Source organism: Cherax quadricarinatus, chromosome 62 (genome assembly GCF_038502225.1).
Source record: "Cherax quadricarinatus isolate ZL_2023a chromosome 62, ASM3850222v1, whole genome shotgun sequence".
NCBI lineage: Eukaryota > Metazoa > Arthropoda > Malacostraca > Decapoda > Parastacidae > Cherax > Cherax quadricarinatus.
In genome coordinates, this window is record NC_091353.1 from 2,909,709 (window position 1) to 2,933,245 (window position 23,537).

Sequence of the window (23,537 nt, forward strand, 5' to 3'; positions counted from 1 at the left end):
GGTCCACTGTATAAATAATTTGTAATTTTTATTCACGCAAAAAATAGAAGATTTACTGTTATGCAGACTACTGCCTTATTGCAATACAGTGGACCCTCAACCAGTGCTGGCATCGTCTAACGATAAAATCACCTAACGATGCGTTTCTGTGTAAAAATATTGGCTTGGCCAACTGTGTAAAACTTGGGTGACATCATTCGTCCCGAACGCGTTGGCCTGTCCGTCCAGCCTGAGCGCCTCAGCTGTCCTGCCTTCAGCTAGCGTGCCATTGTTTACAAGCCAGGGCGGATGGTTCCATGCATATATGCGATACATTTTGTATTATTTTATTCTTTTTAGTGCTTGTAACTGCTAAATAAGCCACCATGGGCCCAAAGAAAGCTTCTAGTGCCAACCCTGTGGTAAAAAGGGTGAGAAATACTATCGTACCACAGTCAGCTGCTGCTGCACCACCGTCAGCTGCTGCTGCACCACCATCAGCTGCTGCTGCACCACCATCAGCTGCTGCTGCACCACCATCAGCTGCTGCTGCACCACCATCAGCTGCTACTGCACCACCACCATCAGCTGCTGCTGCACCACTGTCAGCTGCTGCTGCATCACCATCAGCTGCTGCTGCATCACCGTCAGCTGCTGCTGCACCACCGTCAGCTGCTGCTGCACCACTATCAGCTGCAAGCTGTACCGCAGTCAGTTGCTGCTGCACCACTATCAGCTATTGCTGCACCTCTGTCAGCTGCTGCTGCACCACTGTCAGCTGTACTACTCGAAGATGTGGAGAGTGTTGTTGGTGTGGCTTAATGAGAAACAGTTGCCGAGAAACAATTAACCCTAGAGGGTTAGCCACCCAGGATAACCCAAGAAAGTCAGTGTGTCATCGAGGACTGTAACTTATTTCCATTGGGGTCCTTAATCTTGTCCTCCAGGATGCGACCCACACCAGTCGACTAACACCCAGGTGAACAGGAAAAAATGCCTGGAACTAGTGCTCATATTGGTGAATTTAAAGCCAGCAAAGGTTGGTTTGAGAGATTTAAGAATTGTAGTAGCATACACAGTGTGATAAGGCATGGCGAAGCTGAAAAATTCCAACCCCAACAAGTGTTCAGTTGTGACGAAACAGGCCTGTTCTGGAAGAAAATGCCAAACAGGACCTACATTACTCAGGAGGAAAAGGCACTCCCAGGATACAAGCCTATGAAAGACAGGCTAACTCTCATGTTTTGTTGTAATGCTAGTGGGGATTGCAAAGTGAAGCCTTTACTCATGTATCACTCAGAAAATCCCAGAGTGTGCAAGAAAAACAGTGTCTCATCGCTCATCAATACTCTTCAGTAAAGGTAAGTGTCATTTTAGCATTTATTTATGTAGTTATTGTGCATGTCTCATTGTTTTCTTTGTAGGGAAATGTATTCTTCTTTCAATGTACCAGCCGTATCCCACCGAGGCAGGGTGGCCCAAAAGGAAAAACGAAAGTTTCTCCTTTTAAATTTAGTAATGTATACAGGAGAAGGGGTTACTAACCCCTTGCTCCCGGCATTTTAGTCGCCTCTTAAGACACACATGGCTTATGAAGGAAGAATTCTGTTCCACTTCCCCATGGAGAAGGGAAATGTATATTTCATGAAATTTTTTTTTTTTTTTAATACCTTTGGCTGTCTGGAACGGATTAATTGGACTTCCATTATGTATTTCTTATGGGGAAAATTAATTCGGCTAATGATAAATTTGGCTAAGGACAAGCTCTCTGAAATGAATTAAAATTGTTGGTCGAGGGTCCACTGTATTGGTATCTGCTGATTATCATGGTATTGGTGGGTATCAGCTTATTTTGATGTTATTGGGATCAGCCTAAAATTGAGTATCAGTACAGGCAAAAATTTCAGTTACAGTATGATGTTACAGCTAAATCACTTGTGTGATATCACTGTACTAGCCACCACCATCAGTGTCACTACTCTCTCATCCCACACTCCAAGAAGTCTTCTTGGTATAGCTATTCTTGTACCTCTCATGGCCAGCACAACCACACCACAGAAGTGCTGGCTGTAAAATCATGCCATTGTAATCTCTGTGGCTTATTTGTTTATTGTGCATGTAAAAGTAGGTATTGAATATTAAAGGTGCTACTTGACTTATATTGGTTCAGCATATGATATTTTGACTTTACGATGGTGCAAAAGCAGTTACTTTGGAGATGAAACTTGAGATAATTACCCAGCATGAAGGCGGCAAGTCTGTAACTTGTACTCATTTATTTACTCTTCAGCACTGGTAATTATTTCTTTATTTATTCAGTGACTAGTTATTTATTTACTTATTTAGCATATCACATATGTATTTGACTTATGAAGGTGTTTGTCAGAAAGTAACTCCATCATAAGTCGAGGAGCATTTGTAGTTAGATTTTAGTTGGCCTTTCCATGTATACTCTTTTTATCTCTGGAATTTTGTTTAGTATTAGTAAGGCCATTTATGATGTTTACCACTTCATTACAGGTACCTTGATAGCTACTTGGGCAACTTAACAGACGATGCGTGGCTGCAGTATCCTACTAGACTGACCTCCCGTCATATGGTGTTCCTGGACTCTGATGACTACATGCACTCTGTCAGACCACAGACTAAGAAGACTCAAGAGGAAGGATCGGACTCCAGGAACCGCTCGGAGAGTTCGACATCAGAGGAAACGAGAGAACCTGACACTTCTATTACTTCATCAGATGACCCTCTTTCTAATATTAATGATGAAAATAGTTCTTCAGATCTCTCAATAAATCCTTCTGTTAAAGACAGAAAGGCAGTAACAAGTAAACAACATATTGTTAAAGAAAGTCAGTCAGCAGAAGCACAAGGCATGACATGGTCTCAGAATTTGGATCTTGATAATAAAAAGATTGCAAGTCATTCATTACCAAATGAATCTTACCAGGATCAGGAGGCAACAATGGATATGTCCTTAGGAAGTCAGGTTTTACAAGAGAATGGCTTACATGAAGCCCCTGAAACACCATCTGATAAGACGGAAAATAAAGTTAGTAGCGATGAAGGGATTGAGGTTCTTGGAAGCCCATTAAGCACAGGATCAGATGGAAAGCGCGATGATGGCATTGGATCCAAAACCTTCATTAAGGAAATTAAACAGATTCAAGTAATTCCTCCAACCCCGAGCGAGTCTGAAAAATTTATTTCCGATGAAAACAGAAGTGAAGTGGAGAGCACAGTCTCAGCATTAAAAGTTGAGGAAGTTTCAGGCTGTGCTGAGCGTAGTGAGGAGTGTCAGGATAGTTCTTCAGAAGACAGTAGTGAAACAGAACCCAGCACTATTGTTTATGTTGATGACTGCCCTACTGATAGCCTAAGTGAAGGACAGAAAAACTCTCTGGTTGATAGTGAAGTTAGAAATAAAACTCAAGTAGACACCAAGGAACAGATTAGTTCTCTGACAGATAGCAAAGAACAGAGTAGTTTACAGGAGGATGATATAGAAGCAAGCAGCTGTGATATACAGGGAAAGGAAAGAAAAGTGAGTGGGAGTGAAACAGTTTTGGTACCTAAAAAAGTTGCCTCACCACGTAAGGACAATGAAAAAACATCAGAGATAGTAGAGCATCAACTTTCAAGTTCAGTTGTTCAGCTTGTTACTGTATCAGAACATACCGAGGAAATTGGAGAACGTGGAACAAGAAAAACCTTGGTGACGTGTACTCAAAGACTTGATGATAATAGCCAGGATAAGGACAAAGTTTTAGAGTATGACATGTATGATTCAGATGATGAATGCTTGGTAGTGCAAGTGTATGAAGATAAGAATATTATCTCTCAAGGTGAGACAGGAAGTGAAGTTGCTAAATGGGAAAGAAAGGAGAGTACAGAATCTGATCAAGTTGAGCAAGTAGTAAAAATTGTTCCACAAAGAAAGGACAGGTTAAAATACAATAGAGATAGCAGCTGTGATGTGGATCTTGTACCATATAAAGGTTCGGAAGATGCCATGGATCAGGTTTTGACTTTACTTAGAGCTAAACAGCAGCAGGAGTTAGAGGAGCTGCGCCTACGGCAGGAAGAGGAAGTTCGAGAGTTCATTAGGCAGCTGCAGTGTGTATCCCCTGAGCAATTGCAAGCATTCCTCCTTGCAAGCAGTGGTAAAAGTGCAGATGGCAATGTTGGGGATGCTTGCTCATATCAGATGCCTCAGAATATTCTCAAGACCAAAACTCTTAGATCAGATATTGAAAATGATGAAGTAAAAGGTGGCAATAGGCAGCAGGGCCCAAAAATAAGCATTGCATCATACAAAGAGGCATCTGTTCCCGATGAGAGTGATGATAAAGTAGTTTTGAATTCACAGATCTCAATTGCAAGTGTTGATAGTGTTGAGGTAGTTTCTCCAACCATTCCAGGCCAGGCCAGAGAATGGGGAAGTCAGTCAGGTTCATCACCTACAGCCACACATCCATTAGTTACACAGTCGTGTTCCTCCTCTCATCAGTCTGTCTCTCATATTCCCATGCAGACTTTCACATCAAGCACTACCCCTCCTCCCACAGCTAATGAAAAAACTAGGGTAGAATCTCCAAAACCCCGACCATCCAACCACACCAACCTCATGCCCTCTTACATTATGAATGAAGAAGCCAGAAAATCTTCAGGACACCAGGAAAATGAAAACTATATACAACATGATTTAAGTTATCAAAATATTAGTCCAAAGAAATTCATACCTCATATGTCGTGTGGTCCTCATCACATACCACATTCGGGTACTTCAGTAAGTGATTCTGATAGCAGTAATGTTGCATATTCTCTAGCCAGAAATAACAATTCTAATCTTGAATCTGTTGACTCTGTGAGTTTCATTAATGGAAATTGTGTAAATTATGGTGATGGAATGCAGTACTATAGATTGTGTACACCTGATGAAGATCTCACCATTGATGACATTACTCCGAAAATCACAGTTGTTGAATCAAGTTACCAGTCACAGCCCACAGAGACAGTTACCCAACCTGGATTGTTTAAAGTATTGAGTAATGGCCCATGGTGTGCCCCACGGCCTACCAGCATCACCAGTCTCTTAGCAGAGCATCCAGAGATCTTCAGAGAAGACATAGTAGAAGTTAACCTTGGAGACTGGCCACCATCAAGTGTGGGACTTGGGGAATCCTGCAGAAATGTAGTGGATGAATGTAGTATGTCCCGTGAGGCAGCTGCCATAGCTGAAGGGGGACTTGACATGGTTCCTGAGCGAGAATGTGCCACCAATGTCCACTTCCATCGTCTGGTTAGTCTAAAAGGTTTTGTTAATTTTATTTTTTTTCCCTCAACAGCTGTCTCCCTCCAGGGCAAGGTGACTGGAAAAGAAGCCACATTTGCTATCATTCAAGCAATTGCTAACTTTTCTTAAGTGTGCCGACATCACAGTTCAGATAACCCTCAGACTGCAACATCTCCACTGCCCTTCCCACTTCCAGAACTCAAGTCCAGCTAACTGATTTTCCTGAATTCCTTCATAAAACTTACCTTATTCACACAACATCAAGTCCATTAAAAATCATTTGCACTCATTCTGTCTCTAATATTTTGTAGAGAAGTGGTGACCTTACTGTCTACTACTCTGGTGCAAACATCCCTCACATCTTCTGAAAGTGAGGAAACGGTAACTTTTTGAGGCGTGTATTTTGTATTCACAAAGGAATATATTTTTTGAGATACTCAAAGAGCCATGGTCTTAATGTTACTCTATACATTTTAACTTTAATTCTCTTTTTCTTCACATTAATGGTCACCCAGTTTTGGATAGAAATGGCTGACATGTTAAAATTTTTATTAGCTCCTTATCATTAGTCTTGTCTGATATATTTTTTTTTTGCACCTGACATTTTGCATGAGTGTTGTGAGAAGTGTGTGTTGAAGGAGACAGTGCATAGAGTATTGATTCATCTTGTGGAATGACCTGGCAATACCTGGAAAGACACAAAAAAGTTAAAAATAAAGAGCTGTTCAGAGGATTAACATATCGTGGGTGACCTTTATTAGTTGTTTGTACACAAATGTGGGGGAGAATTAGTACACTAGTACCGAGGATGATTAATGTCATATGACTAGTATATATTAGCTCAAAACAGAAATTTATACTGAGGGAGTGTCTTTGTGAATTGCCATGGACCATTCTTGACTCTGAGCCTTTTTTTATTGATTTTTTTTTTGAGGGGGGGGGGAGGGGAATAATTTCCAGAAAGAGTCTTATTTTGTAGCTCCTAGATAGTTCAGCAGGTTGCCACTGTGTGTTAGGAGCCTGTTCATGCTTTAAAGTCTTGGTTGAAAGTGCATCTATTTACTAGAGCTCATGATCATTACCATACTTTCACTCGAATATAAGCTGCAGTTTTCTTCTGCATCATTGTTGTTACATTTATGATTTGGTGCACAAGTACTTGTGATTCTCTGGAAAGAATAGGCACTCAAAAAAATAAATTCCCAAGTTATTATTATTACGGTCTGGCCTAGCTTCACAGTGTTTTGCTTTACTGCATGTCACTAATGCAGCGGTGTTCAATTATATCTAGTCTTCATTTATTCAGATTTCCTTCAGTAAATATATTCACCACTCACTATAACCTAAGGACCAAAATATTTTAAGGTAAGTAATGTGTGTACTGCATATGCATTTTTTAAGCCTAGCTCTATTGCTCACCCAATATATTGATAATTATTTTCAGTAGAGTAAAACATGTTACAATTTCAGTGCAATAATCAAATTTATATTATCATAGTTTTATAGTGTCTTATTTATTATTTTATTACTTCTATCATTTTATTTTTCCTGTGATTTATTCAGTATTTTTTATAGTTTGTTTTGTGTTTATTTTAGAAAATTTCTTTTCTACCATGTTTAAATTTTTATATTAATACCAATTTAGTGATTCCCTTTTTTCACAATTTTGCAGTGATAAATAATTTTAGTCCCTGAAATTTTTAACGAATTGCGAGTAAAGACAGTTCACCTTTGGAATTAATTCAAGTAATAATTCTTTTCTTTTGCATTTTTATGCATTTAATTATTTTAATTAAATAAATTTCAGTGAGTTTTCTTATGTATATCTTATAATTTTTATATATGCAGAGTTAGTTAAGTATCATTAATTTTCTTTCTGTAAGGTCTTCTGTCTTCATATATTTTTTCATTCTTTGCTTTCATTTTTCTCTTAGGTCATATCTCAATTACATACAATTAATTCTAATAGCATCACTGAATAACATCAGTCAAGACAATGACACACCAGTGCAGCACGGGTGTGTCATTGTCTTGACCGACACACCGGTAGTTCTTTGCCAACTGACAGACGAAAGCAATTCATTAGACAATATAGTTGTTCCCCTGAATCTCTAGATGCTTTGCCAACCTTTGACTGTAACCTAAACAGTCTTGAAGCTTGGTTTACTGCCATTTGCACTAGAGCAAATGATGTTTCAGAAGATGCCTTATCAGAAGAACTCTATCGGCGCATGCAAGGATGCAGTGAGGCTTGACAGGGAGTGTTCCTATAATGTATTATCAATGCCTATAATACAAGCATTACACTGTTAACATATGCAATGTTGCAAGACAGCAACAGATAGGAGGGATAATTCTCTGAGGTAAGGCAGAAGGTATCAGTGGTGGCCCATGACACCGTGTCATTCTGTCATGGGCAGCCATTGATACCTTCTGCCTTAACTCAGAGAATTTTCCCTCCTATCCATTGCTGTCTTGCAACAGTTCATAACTCCTGATGATGCATGAGAATGCAAAAGATCCAGAGCTAAAGATTTCCATTCCTATGTGGCTTGTTATGCATTAAGATCACCTGTCTGTGATTGTATTGCACAGATCATGTATTAAACACAGAATGTTGTTTCAGAGTCGGAATGTGATTTTTGTTAGAGGCATCACCCGACTACAAGCTTGTGTTCGTCGATACATGACACAGAGACTCCTGCGTACCAAGTTTGTCCAAGAGCAGCTAGCAACACTAGCAGAGATTGCCAAGCTAGCTCAACAGTTCCATCGAGATATCCTCACTGACAACATCCACAGGGGCGATGTAGACTTCCACAAGGCTCTTTATAATCAGGTGCAGTAGTGTTGAAAATGGAATGAAATACCAACAAGTTGATGACTAAGACACGTGCAACAGTTGGGTATCTTTATTGTTGAAACATTTCACCTATGCAGTAGGCTTCTTCAGTCAGATACGGAGACATTAGGTCTTCTTCTTTCAACAAACTGGCCGTATCCCACCAAGGCAGGGTGGCCCAAAGAGAAAAACAAAAGTTTCTCTTTTGAAATTTAGTAATTTACACAGAAGAAGGGGTTACTAGACCCTTGCTCCCGGCATTTTAGTCACCTCTTACAACACACATGGCTTACGGAGGAAGAATTCTGTTCCACTTCCTCATGGAGATAAGAGGAAATAAACAAGAACAAGAACTAGAAAGAAATTAGAAGAAAACCCAGAGGGGTGTGTATATATATGCTTGTACATATATGTGGTGTGACCTAAGTGTAAGTAGAAGTAGCAAGACGTACCTGAAATCTTGCATGTTTCTGAGACAAAAAAAGACACCAGCAATCCTACCGTCATGTAAAACAATTACAGGTTTTCGTTTTACACTCGGCAGGACGGTAGTACCTCCCTGGGCGGTTGCTGTCTACCAACCTACTACCTATAAGACGTTAGGTATAATAGTGAAATAAAGATGATGTAATCAGTCCATCAGAATTGGAGGAAAAGTATTTGAGGTGGTCAGTCCCTCAGCCTGGCTGAGGAGTGAAGCATTTCAATAATAAAGATACCCAACTGTTGCACATGTCATAATCAGGTGCAGTAGTCTTAAATACAGTATTGTAGTTTCTTGCCGGGACAAAACAGCATTGTATATTACAAATTGATTTTATTTGTATTCTTCTTCTTTCAACTTACCAGCCATATCCCACTGAGGTGGGGTGGCCCAAAAGGAAAAACAAAAGTTTCACCTTTTAAATTTAGTAATATATATATACAGGAGAAGGGGTTACTAGTGTAGTATACTGCTTTTGTTCTGATGTTCTGATAGGTAGTAGGTTGGTAGACAGCAACCACCCAGGGAAGTACTACCGTCCTGCCAGGTGACTGTGAAACAGAAACCTGTACCTGTTTTACATGATGGTAGGATTGCTGGTGTCTTTTTTCTGTCTCATAAACACACTGGATAACAGGTATATCTTGCTACTTCTACTTACACTTGAGTCACACTACACAGGCATGCACATGTATATATATATATATACACACATCTAGGGTTTTTCTTCTTTTTCTTAATAGCTCTTGTTCTTGTTTTTTTTTCTCTCAATTATCCATGGGGAAGTGAAAAAGAATCTTTCCTCCGTAGGCCATGCATGTCGTATGAGGCGACTAAAATGCCGGGAGCAATGGGCTAGTAACCTCTTCTCCTGTACACATTTACTAAAAATGAGAAGAAGAAAAACTTTATAAAACTGGGATGCTTGAATGTGCGTGGATGTAGTGTGGATGATAAGAAAGAGAAGATTGCTGATGTTATGAATGAAAAGAAGTTGGATGTCCTGGCCCTAAACGAAACAAAGCTGAAGGCGGTAGGTGAGTTTCAGTGGAGAGAAATAAATGGGATTAAGTCAGGAGTATCTGAGAGAGTTAGAGCTAAGGAAGGGGTAGAAATAATGTTGAAGGACCAGTTATGGAAGGAGAAGAGGGAATATAAATGTGTAAATTCAAGAATTGCGTAGATTAAAATAAGGGTCGGATGTGAAAAGTGGGTCATAATAAGCATTTATGCACTTGGAGAAGGGAGGAGTGTAGAGGAGAGAGAGAGATTTTGGGAGATGTTAAGCGAATGTATAGGAACCTTTGAATCAAGTGAGAGAGTAATTGTGGTAGGGGACCTAAATGCTAAACTTGGAGAAACATTTAAAGAGGGTGTGGTAGGTAAGTTTGGGGTGCCAGGTGTACATGATAATGGGAGCCCTTTGATTAAACTTTGTATAGAAAGGGGTTTAGTTATAGGTAATAAGTATTTTAAGAAAAAGAGGTTAAATAAGTATACAAGATATGATGTAGGGCGAAATGACAGTAATTTGTTGGACTATGTATTGGTAGATAAGAGACTGTTGAGTAGACTTCAGGATGTACATGTTTATAGAGGGGCCACAGATATATCAGATCATTTTCTAGTTGTAGCTACACTGAGAGTAAAAGGTAGATGGGATACAAGGAAAATAGAAGCAGCAAGTAAGAGAGAGGTGAAGGTGTATAAACTAAAAGAGGAGGCAGTTATGGTAAGATATAAGCAACTATTGGAGGATAGATGGGCTAGTGAGAGTACATATAGGCAATGGGGTCGAAGATGTATGGGGTAGATTTAAGAATGTAGTGTTAAGAGTGTTCAGCAGAAGTTTGTGGTTACAGGAAAGTGGATGCGGGAGTGAAGAAGAGCAATTGGTGGAATGATGATGTAAAGTGATTACTAAGGGAGAAAAAGTTAGCATTTGAGAGGTTTTTACAAAATAGAAGTGATGCAAGGAGGGAAGAGTATATGGAGAGAAAAAGAGAGGTTTAGAGAGTGGTGAAGCAATCTAAAAATAGAACAAATGAGAGTGGGTGAGATGTTATCAACAAATTTTGTTGAAAATAAGAAAGTTCTGGAGTGAGATTAATAAGTTGAGGAAGTCTAGGGAACAAATGGACAGCTAAAAATAGGAGAGGAGAGTTATTAAATGGAAGAGTTAGAGGTATCGGGAAGATGGAGTGAATATTTTGAGGAATTATTAAATGTTGATGAAGATAGGGAAGCTGGGATTTAGTGTATAGGGCAAGGAGGAATAACATCTTGTGGGAGTGAGGAAGAGCCAGTTGTGAGTGTGGGGAAAGTTCGTGAGGCAGTAGGTAAAATGAAAGGGGGTAAGGCAGCTGGGATTGATGGGATAAAAATAGAAATGTTAAAAGCAGGTGGAAGTATAGTTTTGGAGTGGTTGGTGCTGTTATTTAATAAATGTATGGAAGAGGGTAAGGTACCTAGGGATTGGCAGAGAGCATGTATAGTTCCTTTGTATAAAGGCAAAGGGGATAAAAGAGAGTGCAAAAATTATAGGGGAATAAGTCTCTTGAGTCTAGGTAGTAGGTTTGTAGACAGCAACCTCCCAGGGAGGTACTACTGTCCTGCCAAGTGAATGTAAAACAAAAGCCTGTAATTGTTTTGCATGATGGTAGGATTGCTGGTGTCCTTTTTTCTGTCTCATAAACATGCAAGGTTTCAGGTATGTCTTGCTACTTCTTCTTACACTTAGGTCACACTACACATACATGTACAAGCATATATATATACACACACCCCTCTGGGTTTTCTTCTATTTTCTTATTAGTTCTTGTTCTTGTTTATTTCCTCTTATCTCCATGAGGAAATGGAACAGAATTCTTCCTCCGTAAGCTATGCGTGTTGTAAGAGGCGAATAAAATGCCAGGAGCAAGGGGCTAGTAACCCCTTCTGTTTAAATTACTAAATTTAAAAAGAGAAACTTTTGTTTTTCTTTTTGGGCCACCCTGCTTTGGTGGGATATGGCCGGTTTGTTGAAAAAAAAAAATATGTTTGTACACACCCCTCTGGGTTTTTTCTATTTTCTTTCTAGTTCTTATTCTTATTTACTTCCTGTTATCTCCATGGGGAAGTGGAACAGAATTCTTCCTCCGTACTAAAAGCCATAAATGAAATAGAAAGAAACCCTAAGTATTTCTTCTCCTATGCCAAATCAAAGTCGAGAACAACGTCCAGTATTGGGCCCCTACTTAAACAAGATGGGTCCTACACAGATGACAGCAAGGAAATGAGTGAGCTACTCAAGTCCCAATATGACTCAGTTTTTAGCAAGCTGCTAACCAGACTGAGAGTCGAAGATCAAAATGATTTTTTTATGAGAGAGCCACAAAATTTGATTAACACAAGCCTATCCGATGTTATCCTGACGCCAAATGACTTCGAACAGGCGATAAATGACATGCCCATGCACTCTGCCCCAGGGCCAGACTCATGGAACTCCGTGTTCATCAAGAACTGCAAGAAGCCCCTATCACGAGCCTTTTCCATCCTATGGAGAGGGAGCATGGACACGGGGGTCGTCCCACAGTTACTAAAAATAGCAGACATAGCCCCACTCCACAAAGGGGGCAGTAAAGCAACAGCAAAGAACTACAGACCGATAACACTAACATCCCATTTGAAAGGGTCCTAAGTAGCAAGATCATCACCCATCTAGAAACCCATCAGTTACACAACCCAGGGCAACATGGGTTTAGAACAGGTCGCTCCTGTCTGTCTCAACTATTGGATCACTACGACAAGGTCCTAGATGCACTAGAAGATAAAAAGAATGCAGATGTAATATATACAGACTTTGCAAAAGCCTTCGACAAGTGTGACCATGGCGTAATAGCGCACAAAATGCGTGCTAAAGGAATAACAGGAAAAGTCGGTTGATGGATCTATAATTTCCTCACTAACAGAACACAGAGAGTAGTCGTCAACAGAGTAAAGTCTGAGGCAGCTACGGTGAAAAGCTCCGTTCCACAAGGCACAGTACTCGCTCCCATCTTGTTCCTCTTCCTCATATCCGACATAGACAAGGATGTCAGCCACAGCACCGTGTCTTCCTTTGCAGATGACACCCGAATCTGCATGACAGTGTCTTCCATTGCAGACACTGCAAGGCTCCAGGCGGACATCAACCGAATCTTTCAGTGGGCTGCAGAAAACAATATGAAGTTCAACGATGAGAAATTTCAATTACTCAGATATGGCAAACACGAGGAAATTAAATCTTCATCAGAGTACAAAACAAATTCTGGCCACAAAATAGAGCGAAACACCGTCAAAGACCTGGGAGTGATCATGTCGGAGGATCTCACCTTCAAGGACCATAACATTGTATCAATCGCATCTGCTAGAAAAATGACAGGATGGATAATGAGAACCTTCAAAACTAGGGAGGCCAAGCCCATGATGACACTCTTCAGGTCACTTGTTCTATCTAGGCTGGAATATTGCTGCACACTAACAGCACCTTTCAAGGCAGGTGAAATTGCTGACCTAGAAAATGTACAGAGAACCTTCACGCCGCGCATAACGGAGATAAAACACCTCAATTACTGGGAGCGCTTGAGGTTCCTAAAACTGTATTCCCTGGAACGCAGGCGGGAGAGATACATGATTATATACACCTGGAAAATCCTAGAGGGACTAGCACCGAACTTGCACACGAAAATCACTCACTACGAAAGCAAAAGACTTGGCAGACGATGCACCATCCCCCCAATGAAAAGCAGGGGTGTCACTAGCACGTTAAGAGACCATACAATAAGTGTCAGGGGCCCGAGACTGTTCAACTGCCTCCCAGCATACATAAGGGGGATTACCAACAGACCCCTGGCAGTCTTCAAGCTGGCACTGGACAAGCACCTAAAGTCGGTTCCTGACCAGCCGGGCTGTGGCTCGTACGTTGGTTTGCGTGCAGCCAGCAGCAACAGCCTGGTTGATCAGGCTCTGATCCACCAGGAGGCCTGGTCACAGACCAGGCCGCGGGGGCATTGACCCCCGGAACTCTCTCCAGGTAAACTCTATGCAACTAAAATGCCGGGAACAAGGGGCTAGTAACCCCTTCTTCTGTATAAATTACTAAATTTAAAAAGAGAAACTTTCGTTTTTCTTTTAGGGCCACCCTGCCTTGGTGGGATGCGGCCGGTTTGTTAAAAAAAAAATCTGTTTGAGTACACCTGATAGTGTATGGTAGAGTTATTATTGAAAGAATTAAGAGCAAGACGGAGAGTAGGATAGCAGATGAACAAGGAGGCTTTAGGAAAGGTAGGGGGTGTGTAGACCTTACAGTGAAGCATATAGGAGAACAGTATTTAGCTACGGGTGAAGAGGTCTTTTTAGAATTTATGGATTTGGAAAAGGCATGTGACAGGGTGGATAAGGGGGCAGTGTGGCAGATGTTGCAGGTGTATGGTATAGGAGGTAGGTTACTGAAAGCAGTAGAGAGTTTTTACGAGGATAGTGAGGCTCAGGTTAGAGTATGTAGTAGAGAGGGAGATTATTTCCCAGTAAAAGTAGGCCTTAGACAAGGATGTGTGATGTCACCGTGGTTGTTCAATATATTTATAGATGGGGTTGTAAGAGAAGTGAATGCAAGGGTCTTGGCAAGAGGCGTGGAGTTAAAAGATAAAGAATCAAACACAAAGTGGGAGTTGTCACAGTCCCTCTTTGCTGATGACACTGTGCTTTTGGGAGATTCTGAAGAGAAGTTGTAGAGGTTGGTGGATGAATTTGGTAGGGTATGTAAAAGAAGAAAATTAAAAGTGAATATAGGAAAGAGTAAGGTTATGAGGATAACAAAAAGGTTAGGTAATGAAAGATTGGATATCAGATTGGAGGGAGAGAGTATGGAGGGGGTGAATGTATTAGATATTTAGGAGTGGACGTGTCAGCAGATGGGTCTATGAAGGATGAGGTGAATCATAGAATTGATGAGGGGAAAAGGGTGAGTGGTGCACTTCAGAGTCTGTGGAGACAAAGAACTTTGTCCATGAAAGCAAAGAGGGGATTGTATGAGAGTATAGTTGTACCAACACTTGTATGGGTGTGAAGCATGAGTGATGAATGTTGCAACGAGGAGGAGGCTGGAGGCAGTGGAGATGTCATGTCTGTGGGCAATGTGTGGTGTGAATATACGTAATGCAGAGAATTCGCAGTTTGGAAATTAGAAGAAGGTATGTGATTATGGAAACTATTATCCAGAGGGCTGAGGAGGAGTTGTTGAGGTGGTTTGGACGTATAGAGAGAATGGAACCAAACAGAATGACTTCGAGAGTGTATAAATCTGTAGTGGAGGGAAGGCGGGGTAGGGATCGGCCTCTGAAGGGTTGGAGGGAGGGGGTAAAGGAGGTTTTGTGTGCAAGGGGCTTGGACTTCCAGCGAGCATGTGTGAGCGTATTTGATAGGAGTTAATGGAGACAGATGGTTTTTTAATACTTGACATGCGAGCAAAGTAACATTTATGAAGGGATTCAGGGAAACCGGCAGGCTGGACTTGAGTCCTGGAGATAGGAGTACAGGGTCTGCACTCTGAAGGAGGGGTGTTAATGTTGCAGTTTTATAAACTGTAAAGCACCCCTCTGGCAAGACAGTGATGGAGTGAATGATGATGAAAGTTTTTCTTTTTCGGGCCACCCTGCCTTGGTGGGAATCGGCCGATGTGTTAAAAAAAAAAAGGAATGTGTAAAGAGAAACTTGTTAATATTTTATTGGTTTATTAATGAATCTCTTACATGTAGTTTCCTTAGTAAAGAAATGCATATAAAATAAAGATAAGAATGAACTGCAACCTCTTAACTCAGCTGGCAATTACGATTTATGAATAATAAGTTTGAGGAAAGACAGTAGTAAATTGCATGTATTTAGTGTAAGTACAGTTTCATTCTTAAATTAATATGAATAAATGGTTTAGAAAACTGTCAAGTTGATAAATAAGACACTTATGCAAAGTTTGGTTATCTTTATTCTGGAAGTGGTTGAATCATGCCTATATGTTAGACAAGTTTTGAAGAATTAAATGGATTGTCTCATTTAGCAAATGAATACGTTAATTTTCAGGAGGGAATGGCTCGAGAAAGGATTCGTAAAGTGTTTTTTGTGTTAGGGATTCAAGAACAAATGTCTCTCATTCGTCGAGATCGACAGCTGTGGCAAATGGAGCAAGCAAAACAGAGCTCTACTAACTATCGTTCTTCACCAACACATACTAGCTCGTCTAAGTATAAGAGCAGGTGACTATCTTGTTTTAGCAGTTTCTAGAAAATAATTATAGCATTAAATGAAACTTTAGGGTTTCTGATGGTTTCTGACTTTTATTAGAGTATTTTATAGTGATGTTTTGTATTAAATATAATGCATTATGGTAATGTTTTGTGATGTCCAAAACCTGGATGTAGAAATAATCTGGGTCTCCAGACTGTTAGTACAGGATGGTGGGTGTTCATCCTTGTTGCTTATACTGTATAGGGAGTGTCTGTAAGTGTAAACCATGTCCATTATGGATGATATATTCCCTATGCTCTCTTGTGACGCCAAAATATTGTGCGAATATGTTTAACTTGGTGAGGTGTTACTTTGTTACTAGGTGTAGCAGAATTTTTAATGGGTAAGATTATGATACTAGAATTTATCTAAAGTTAGAGATTAAAAATGATCTTACTGTTTTATATCAGAAATGTTGAGGAGCGCCCACGATCAACGATGGCAACAAAGCTGCCAGCAGCAAAGAGACCTTCTCCGACTGGACAGAAACCACAGCAGGATGTCAAAACTCGCACTGGGTCTCTGAGAGGCAGAACACCTCGGTTGGTTCAGCCATCAGTCACTCATCATCCGTCACCATCACATACTGTCCACATGTCGGGTGTACATGCAGACCATAAACACTCCCCCAGAGTGAGCAAACTTCCAGTTCAAATGGAAAGATCCTCACTGCACATTGAGAGTGTACCTTCTCATTATAATAAGTCATCCTTGCATGTTAAATCCCCTCAAGAAACAAGATACGGCTTAATACCCAGCAGCAGGTGTGCATCACACCCACGCAGCAGCAGCGCCTCTCAATTGCCCAGTCGAACTGGATCGCGACAAAGCTCCCGAACATCCAGTCATGTGCCCAGTGTGACTCGAAGTATGAGCTGCACTGCCAGAAGTGCAACACACACTAACAGCCCACGAAAAGGTAATTAGTAAATATTGAGATTTTCGTTTACAACCTTCATGCCATGTCTCCATAATGACTCGATTATTATGCTTTCTTAATATTGCATATCATTGGTACTCACTATGTACAAGATGAAGAATAAGACACTTGTCCAACATCTGAGTATCTTTACTTGTAGATGTTTCACCATCCACTGGCTTTATCAGTGCAGTTTTCATGTTGAGTCCATGAAGGTATTGAAAAAGCCACTGGATAGCAAAATGTCTAAGTAAAGATACCCAGATGGGTTTTATTTCTTATTTTTTTAATATTGAATGAAAGAATGATTGTTTAATTCAGAGTTACCAGCGTTTTATTCTTATCAGTCCTGAAATTTTTTAAGATTCAAATTATTTTTAAATATGATTCCTTTTATTTTTGCTAGTTAAATTTTTTTAAGTGTTCACTTTTGTTATTGCCACCTACATTGAAACTTCAGTTTTTGAATTTAATTAGTTCCAGATGTTGAATCAACAACTAAAATCAACAACAACCAAAGCAGTTTTTCCCATAAAGAATAATGTAAATAGAATTAATCCGTTCTAGACCCCAAATGACAATATAATAATACGTATATTAATAATGCACCTTCGTAGTAGGTTGGTAAACAGCAACCGCCCAGGGAGGTGCTACCATCCTGCCAAGTGAGTGTACAACGAAAGCCTGTAATTGTTTTACATGATGGTGGGATTGCTGGTGTCTTTTTTTCTGTCTCATGAACATGCAAGATTTCAGGTACGTCTTGCTACTTCTACTTACACTTACGTCACACTACACATACATGTACAAGCATATATATACACACACCCCTCTGGGTTTTCTGCTATTTTCTTTCTAGTTCTTGTTCTTGTTTATTTCCTCTTATCTCCATGGGGAAGTGGAACAGAATTCTTCCTCCGTAAGCCATGCGTGTTGTAAGAGGCGACTAAAATGCCGGGAGCAAGGGGCTAGTAACCTCTTCTCTTGTATATATTACTAAATGTAAAAGGAGAAACTTTCCTTTTTTCTTTTGAGCCACCCCGCCTCGGTGGGATACAGCCGGTGCGTTGAAAGAAGAAAGAAGTATATTAATAATGCACCTTGGTAGTAGGTTGATAAACAGCAACCGCCCAGGGAGGTACTACCGCCCTGCCAAGTGAGTGTACAACGAAAGCCTGTAATTGTTTTACATGATGGTAGGATTGCTGGTGTCTTTTGTCTATCTCATAAACATGCAAGATTTCAGGTACGTCTTGCTACTTCTACTTGCACTTAGGTCACACTACACATACATGTACAAGCATATGTATACACACACCCCTCTGGGTTTTCTTCTATTTTTTTTCTAGTTCTTGTTCTTGTTTATTTCCTCTTATCTCCATGGGGAAGTGGAACAGATTCTTCCTCCGTAAGCCATGCGTGTTGTAAGGGGCGACTAAAATGCTGGGAGCAAGGGGCTAGTAACCCCTTCCCCTGTATAAATTACTAAATGTAAAAGGAGAAACTTTAGTTTTTCCTTTTGGGCCACCCCGCCTCGGTGGGATACGGCCGGTGTGTTGAAAGAAAGAAGATTAATAATGCACTAACTACGTAGTCTACGTACTACATAAAACAGTGTATAAAATTATGCAGCACAGGGAAACTAAATTTTTTTTATTAATGCAAGAGTTTGGTCGACTAGAACAATGAAATTAGCCTAAAATAGGACTTAAATTGGGTTAAATCGCTGATGCGTAAATATCGCCGAGACCACTGACTTTGCGAGAGTGTAATTCTGTAAGTTTTCCATCAAATTTTGTACTTTAGGTTTCATTCCCTCCACAAAAAATTCTTCATCGTTTCATGAGGTTTTTTTTTCTTTTCTTTTAAATTCATGGACCCTGAGAGCAATTCTCAGAGTAGAGGTTTAGACCCTGAAAAGCTTAACATTATTATAATGTATAACACTACATACAGTATTATAAGTTTGAAAGAGCTTTCCTTTATAGTACAGGCGGGCCCCACTTTACAGTGCTTCGCTTTATGGCGTTTCGCTAATGCAGCAGCTTTTAATTTTGCCCATTCTCCATATATTCAGACCTCCTACAATAAATATATTCACCACTCACTGTAAGCTATAGAAGAAAATATTTTAAGTTAAGTAATGTGTGTACTGAATATGCATTTTTAGGCCTAAACATGTTATCAGATTTTATATGGATTTTTTTTCTTTCCATCAAGTCGGCTGTCTCCCACCGAGGCAAGGTGACCCAAAAAGAAAGAAAATCCCCCAAAAGAAAATGCTTTCATCATTATTCAACACTTTCACTTCACTCATACATAATATGCATTTGTGAGTGAATAAAAGGTTATGTTTCACATTACAGCGATTGTCATTTTATAGCAGTAGCCCAGAACTTTAACCTGCTGTATAAGTGGGGCTTGCCCGTACAGAAGTTTATTCTATTGTTGTTATTCTATTTCTCCTCTTCCATAGGGTGGGTAAGGCTTTGCATTATCTCCCAAACCCAGCAGCATAAACGTAAACTGGTATAAGCTACAACCTGCGTGTATCCATAATCATATTTCAGATATTTTTTAGTATGTGTAAAATATTCCATGTGAGTTAGTAAGTGTTAGTCTTTCATTTCCTCCAAGTACAGTTTCTCACTCTTAACCTTTGTTTCACTTGCATATATTGTACTTGCACACTTACAAATCTGCCCCACCTTGGTCTCCAGATCACTTGAGTCATGTTCTGGATTAAAATACTTTTAAATCTCAAAATTTATTATCTCCAACTCTCATGCAGTTTCTTCCAGTTTATCATCATAACACTCATTACATATCATACCACCAGCATCATCAATACTACTGTTAGGAATAAATGAATTTGAAAATTTTCGGACATTTGGGAAGGAAAATAGTCATAAACAGCATCTGGATCATTTATAATGCCCCTCAAGAACTTCCTAAGAGTTTTATTGAAATTTATTGTCAGTGTTTTACTTTTTGTTTTCTTATGTTAATTCTGAATGATAAATCGTCTTCTCCCCAATATAATGCAGCTGTGAAGATGGGACATGCGCCTCCGTTGGCCTTCACACCTCTGCAATTTGGAATACGCAGGGTAAACACTAGCCTTGTATCATGGTGTGGGAGTGCGCAGCATGCATTGCACTGCGAAACTATCACCTCTTTCTACACACAATATACACTATGAATTGCTGATACCTTGGCTCTGTGGCTGGTGCCAACTTGTCCTAAGACAAGTTTTGCCTGACATTCAAATAATCTTGGTATTGTTGCCAGTATGTTTGCTGCCACAGGAGAGACAATATAATTAGCACCAGATGCATGATAAATAGCACTGGCACAATTCACATAATTTGTATGATTCAGGGACAACATTTTTTGCCTTAGCTTTTCTTTATACTCAGCATAGTTCTGATGACTTTTCAACATCTTTCTTTTGGTACATTTTATTACTGTACACAATACTTAATGCTTGTGTATTGGCAGTATAATGTGATGTATTTTCTTTTAAAAATTACCAGGCATAAGATTATTTTCTTCAATGGGGTCACCCTGCCTTGGCAGGAGACAGCTATGGAGTTTAAAAAAGTGAATGTTTAGGTCATGCAAACCAGGAGGAGTATATATTATTTATTTATGAAAATTCTAGGCAGCCTTGGAATTATCTCCCTCCACACACTTAGTCTGCTATGATTTATAAACTGTTTTCTTGTCATTCATTATTGAGTCGTCAGAGAGCTGTATTGCACTCTGTTGGGACTGACTGACCCACACCTTCATTTTAAATACAGTATAAACTTTCTCAGACAAGGCCATCTTAACAAAGGTAGAGGTGCTATTTTCATTGGAAAATTTAGCCTATCTATATTATGTAACTGCATTGAGACACAATATTGCTTTTTTACTAGTCTTGAGTGATATCAAACTTTTTATGGCTAACTTCACCTTTTAAATGTTAACCTGTGAGAACATTGCCACCTCTGGATTTTTTCTGTGGAAAAAAGTTAAAAATTGTAGTAATAAACTTGTACAAGCAATGTATTTTGTAATGCTGTGACTTAGTCACAGACAAATAAAATCTCACATAGCACTCAGATATGTTTCAATGTATAGTGAATAAGAAGTAAGATCATGCCAGAAAACTCAGATGTTTGCAAAATGTTCATATATATCATATGTTTAACCTTTCTCTCAAAAGTAAGAACCAATTAAGTTAACCATTTCATCATGTTAGAGGTTGTTGTTTATGCTGGGGACTTAGTGTGAATGACACTAGGAGCAATTCTATTATTTTCCACTGCTTCATACATTTATATTTACTGTCTTCATCAAAACTTAAAATATATTAACCATAGATATTATCAGTGGTATCATGTTCATTGCAGTTTTGTATAATTTTATACAATGAAGCCAATATTCTCTGCTTATGAAGCATTATGTCTTGTCTTGATCTATTTGTCAAGTTTCAGGTGTTCAGACATATGCTTCTGTATGTTTTGCAATATACCTGATTTGTTTGATAGTCCTCATCAGAACATATTATGTGCTATATATCTATATATATATACAGTAGGATCCGTGTATCCATGAGGGATACATTCCAAGGACCTGCCGTGGATACCCAAACTGCGGATAGTAGCAAACCCTATATATAAGTCCTATATGTACCTGTTATAAAGTTTAATTGATAAACTGTGCACAATAAGTGGAGAATTATCAGTTTTTCACTGATGGAAAGCACTTCACGGCTCCTCTTAGGCTTTGACGAACTACTAGCTTCTTTACTTTTGCACTTTGGGTCCATTATTATGCAAAATTAAGAGTTATTTTTGGGCCACAGTAAACTGTGGATAACTGAAACCGCGGATAGCAGATCATTGGATACGGGAGTGCTACTGTATACATAGAGGAACATCTAAACTGTGTGGCTCTGGCAAGAGAGTGATAGTATAAATGACGGTGAATGTGTGTGTTTTCAGGGTCACCCTGCCTCGGTGAAAAATGGCTAGCGTGTTAAATATTTTTTTTTTTCCTGAACATGCCGGCTGTCTCCCACTGAGGCAGGGTGACCCAAAAAAGAAAAACTCTTTCACCATCATTCAACACTCACCATTATTCACACATAATCACTGTCTTTGCAGAGGCACACATATACAGCAGTTCAGATGTCACTCCAGACAGCAGATATTCCAAACCCCTCTTTTAAAGTGTAGGCATTGTACTTCCCACCTCCAGGACTTTAAGTATATATCACTGATACAGTGTGAACCACCATAACATAAGTCATTGTTCTCTTCCCACAAATTTTGTTCCTCTTGTCATGATGCCCATTTTTTTTAAGAGATGATCACCTTTGTTTTCTGTCTCATAAACATGCAAGATTTCAGGTATGTCTTGCTACTTCTACTTACACTTAGGTCACACTACACATACATGTACAAGCATATATATACACACCCTTCTGGGTTTTTTTCTATTTTCTTTCTAGTTCTTGTTTATTTCCTCTTATCTCCATGGGGAAGTGGAACAGAATTCTTCCTCCGTAAGCCATGCGTGTTGTAAGAGGCCACTAAAATGCCGGGAGCAAGGGACTAGTAACTCCTTCTCCCGTATAAATTACTAAATTTAAAAAGAGAAACTTTTGTTTTTCTTTTTGGGCCACCCTGCCTTGGTGAGATACGGCCGGTTTGTTGAAAAAAAAAAAAATCACCTTTGTGGGGCACAAATCAAGGAAGATGGCCAGTGTGGTACCAAAATACTAAGATATTCTCATGATACACATTATATCTCGCTAAAGTAAGGCCCTCAACATCTTGCCTAGTTCCCCACGTGTCTGTAGATCTGTGATAAACAGTTAACACATCTGCCTCCTTTCTTCAGTTCTTAGGGTAAAATTATATGCAGTTGCAACATGTTTGACTCATGAAATCGTAATAACACAATTGCAAACAAACTACGGTATGGGTGGGGTTCAAACTCACGGCAAGCGAGTCATGAAATTCCAGGCCAGTGTGTAAGCCACTGGACCACCTGGCTACAAGAAGATTCATCCAGCTAGGTATATTTATACACCATAGGGAGGTTAGCATGGGTCCCACTGTGACCACAAATTCAAGTTTTTACAGATGAATCTCCTGTCAGCGTAGCCTTGATGAACTCGCTCACTGTAAGTTTGAGTCAAAGAGGGTCTCTTGAATTCAGTATAATTACCTACCATTCCTCAGGTGCTGTACTCGCCTGTCTGTGGTTGCAGGGGTCAAGTCCTGGCTCCTGGCCCACCCTCTTGACTTCTCACTTGCCAGATTCACTCTTTTTCTAGCCATTTGGGTCCTGTATGAGCCTTTTTTCTTTTGACATTGAATACAAAATATGGTATAATAGTGGTAATGGACCGGGCTGCAGGGGTGTTTACCCCCCAGAATACCCTCCAGGTATGGCCATCTTGGTATTACCGAGAATTATTATGGTGTTCTGGCAGTGCAACTTCTTTCTGATGACTTGACCCGCTCATCGAAGAGTATTAAGCAGCCTTTATTTTCCACTTTCACTGCCACGACTTGCTCACTGTCTGCAGTAGTCATTCTCGACACCTTACCTTTGTTTTTCTTCCATCTGCTTCACTCTTGCTATGTAGTGCTAAGTGATCACATGGGTTTAGTGCTTGCATTGAAAATAATAAAAATAAAATAGTGATAATAAG

General features: G+C 39.7%; 1 protein-coding gene across 5 annotated transcripts in view; it reads left to right on the plus strand.

The window, feature by feature from the left end:
- Positions 1 to 23,537, plus strand: part of LOC128687118 (uro-adherence factor A) — a 56,624-nt gene that overhangs the window by 20,217 nt on the left and 12,870 nt on the right. For 4 of the 5 annotated variants that reach the window (XM_070098329.1, XM_070098332.1, XM_070098333.1 and 1 more), the window contains 4 exons: positions 2,500 to 5,284; positions 7,905 to 8,117; positions 15,700 to 15,872; positions 16,314 to 16,822. In XM_070098329.1, coding sequence (XP_069954430.1) covers positions 2,500 to 5,284; positions 7,905 to 8,117; positions 15,700 to 15,872; positions 16,314 to 16,822 — 3,680 coding nt within the window. Of the gene's footprint in view, positions 1 to 2,499; positions 5,285 to 7,904; positions 8,118 to 15,699; positions 15,873 to 16,313; positions 16,823 to 19,869; positions 21,825 to 23,537 lie in introns of those variants that run through there. The other variant, XM_070098331.1, reaches the window with a different exon arrangement.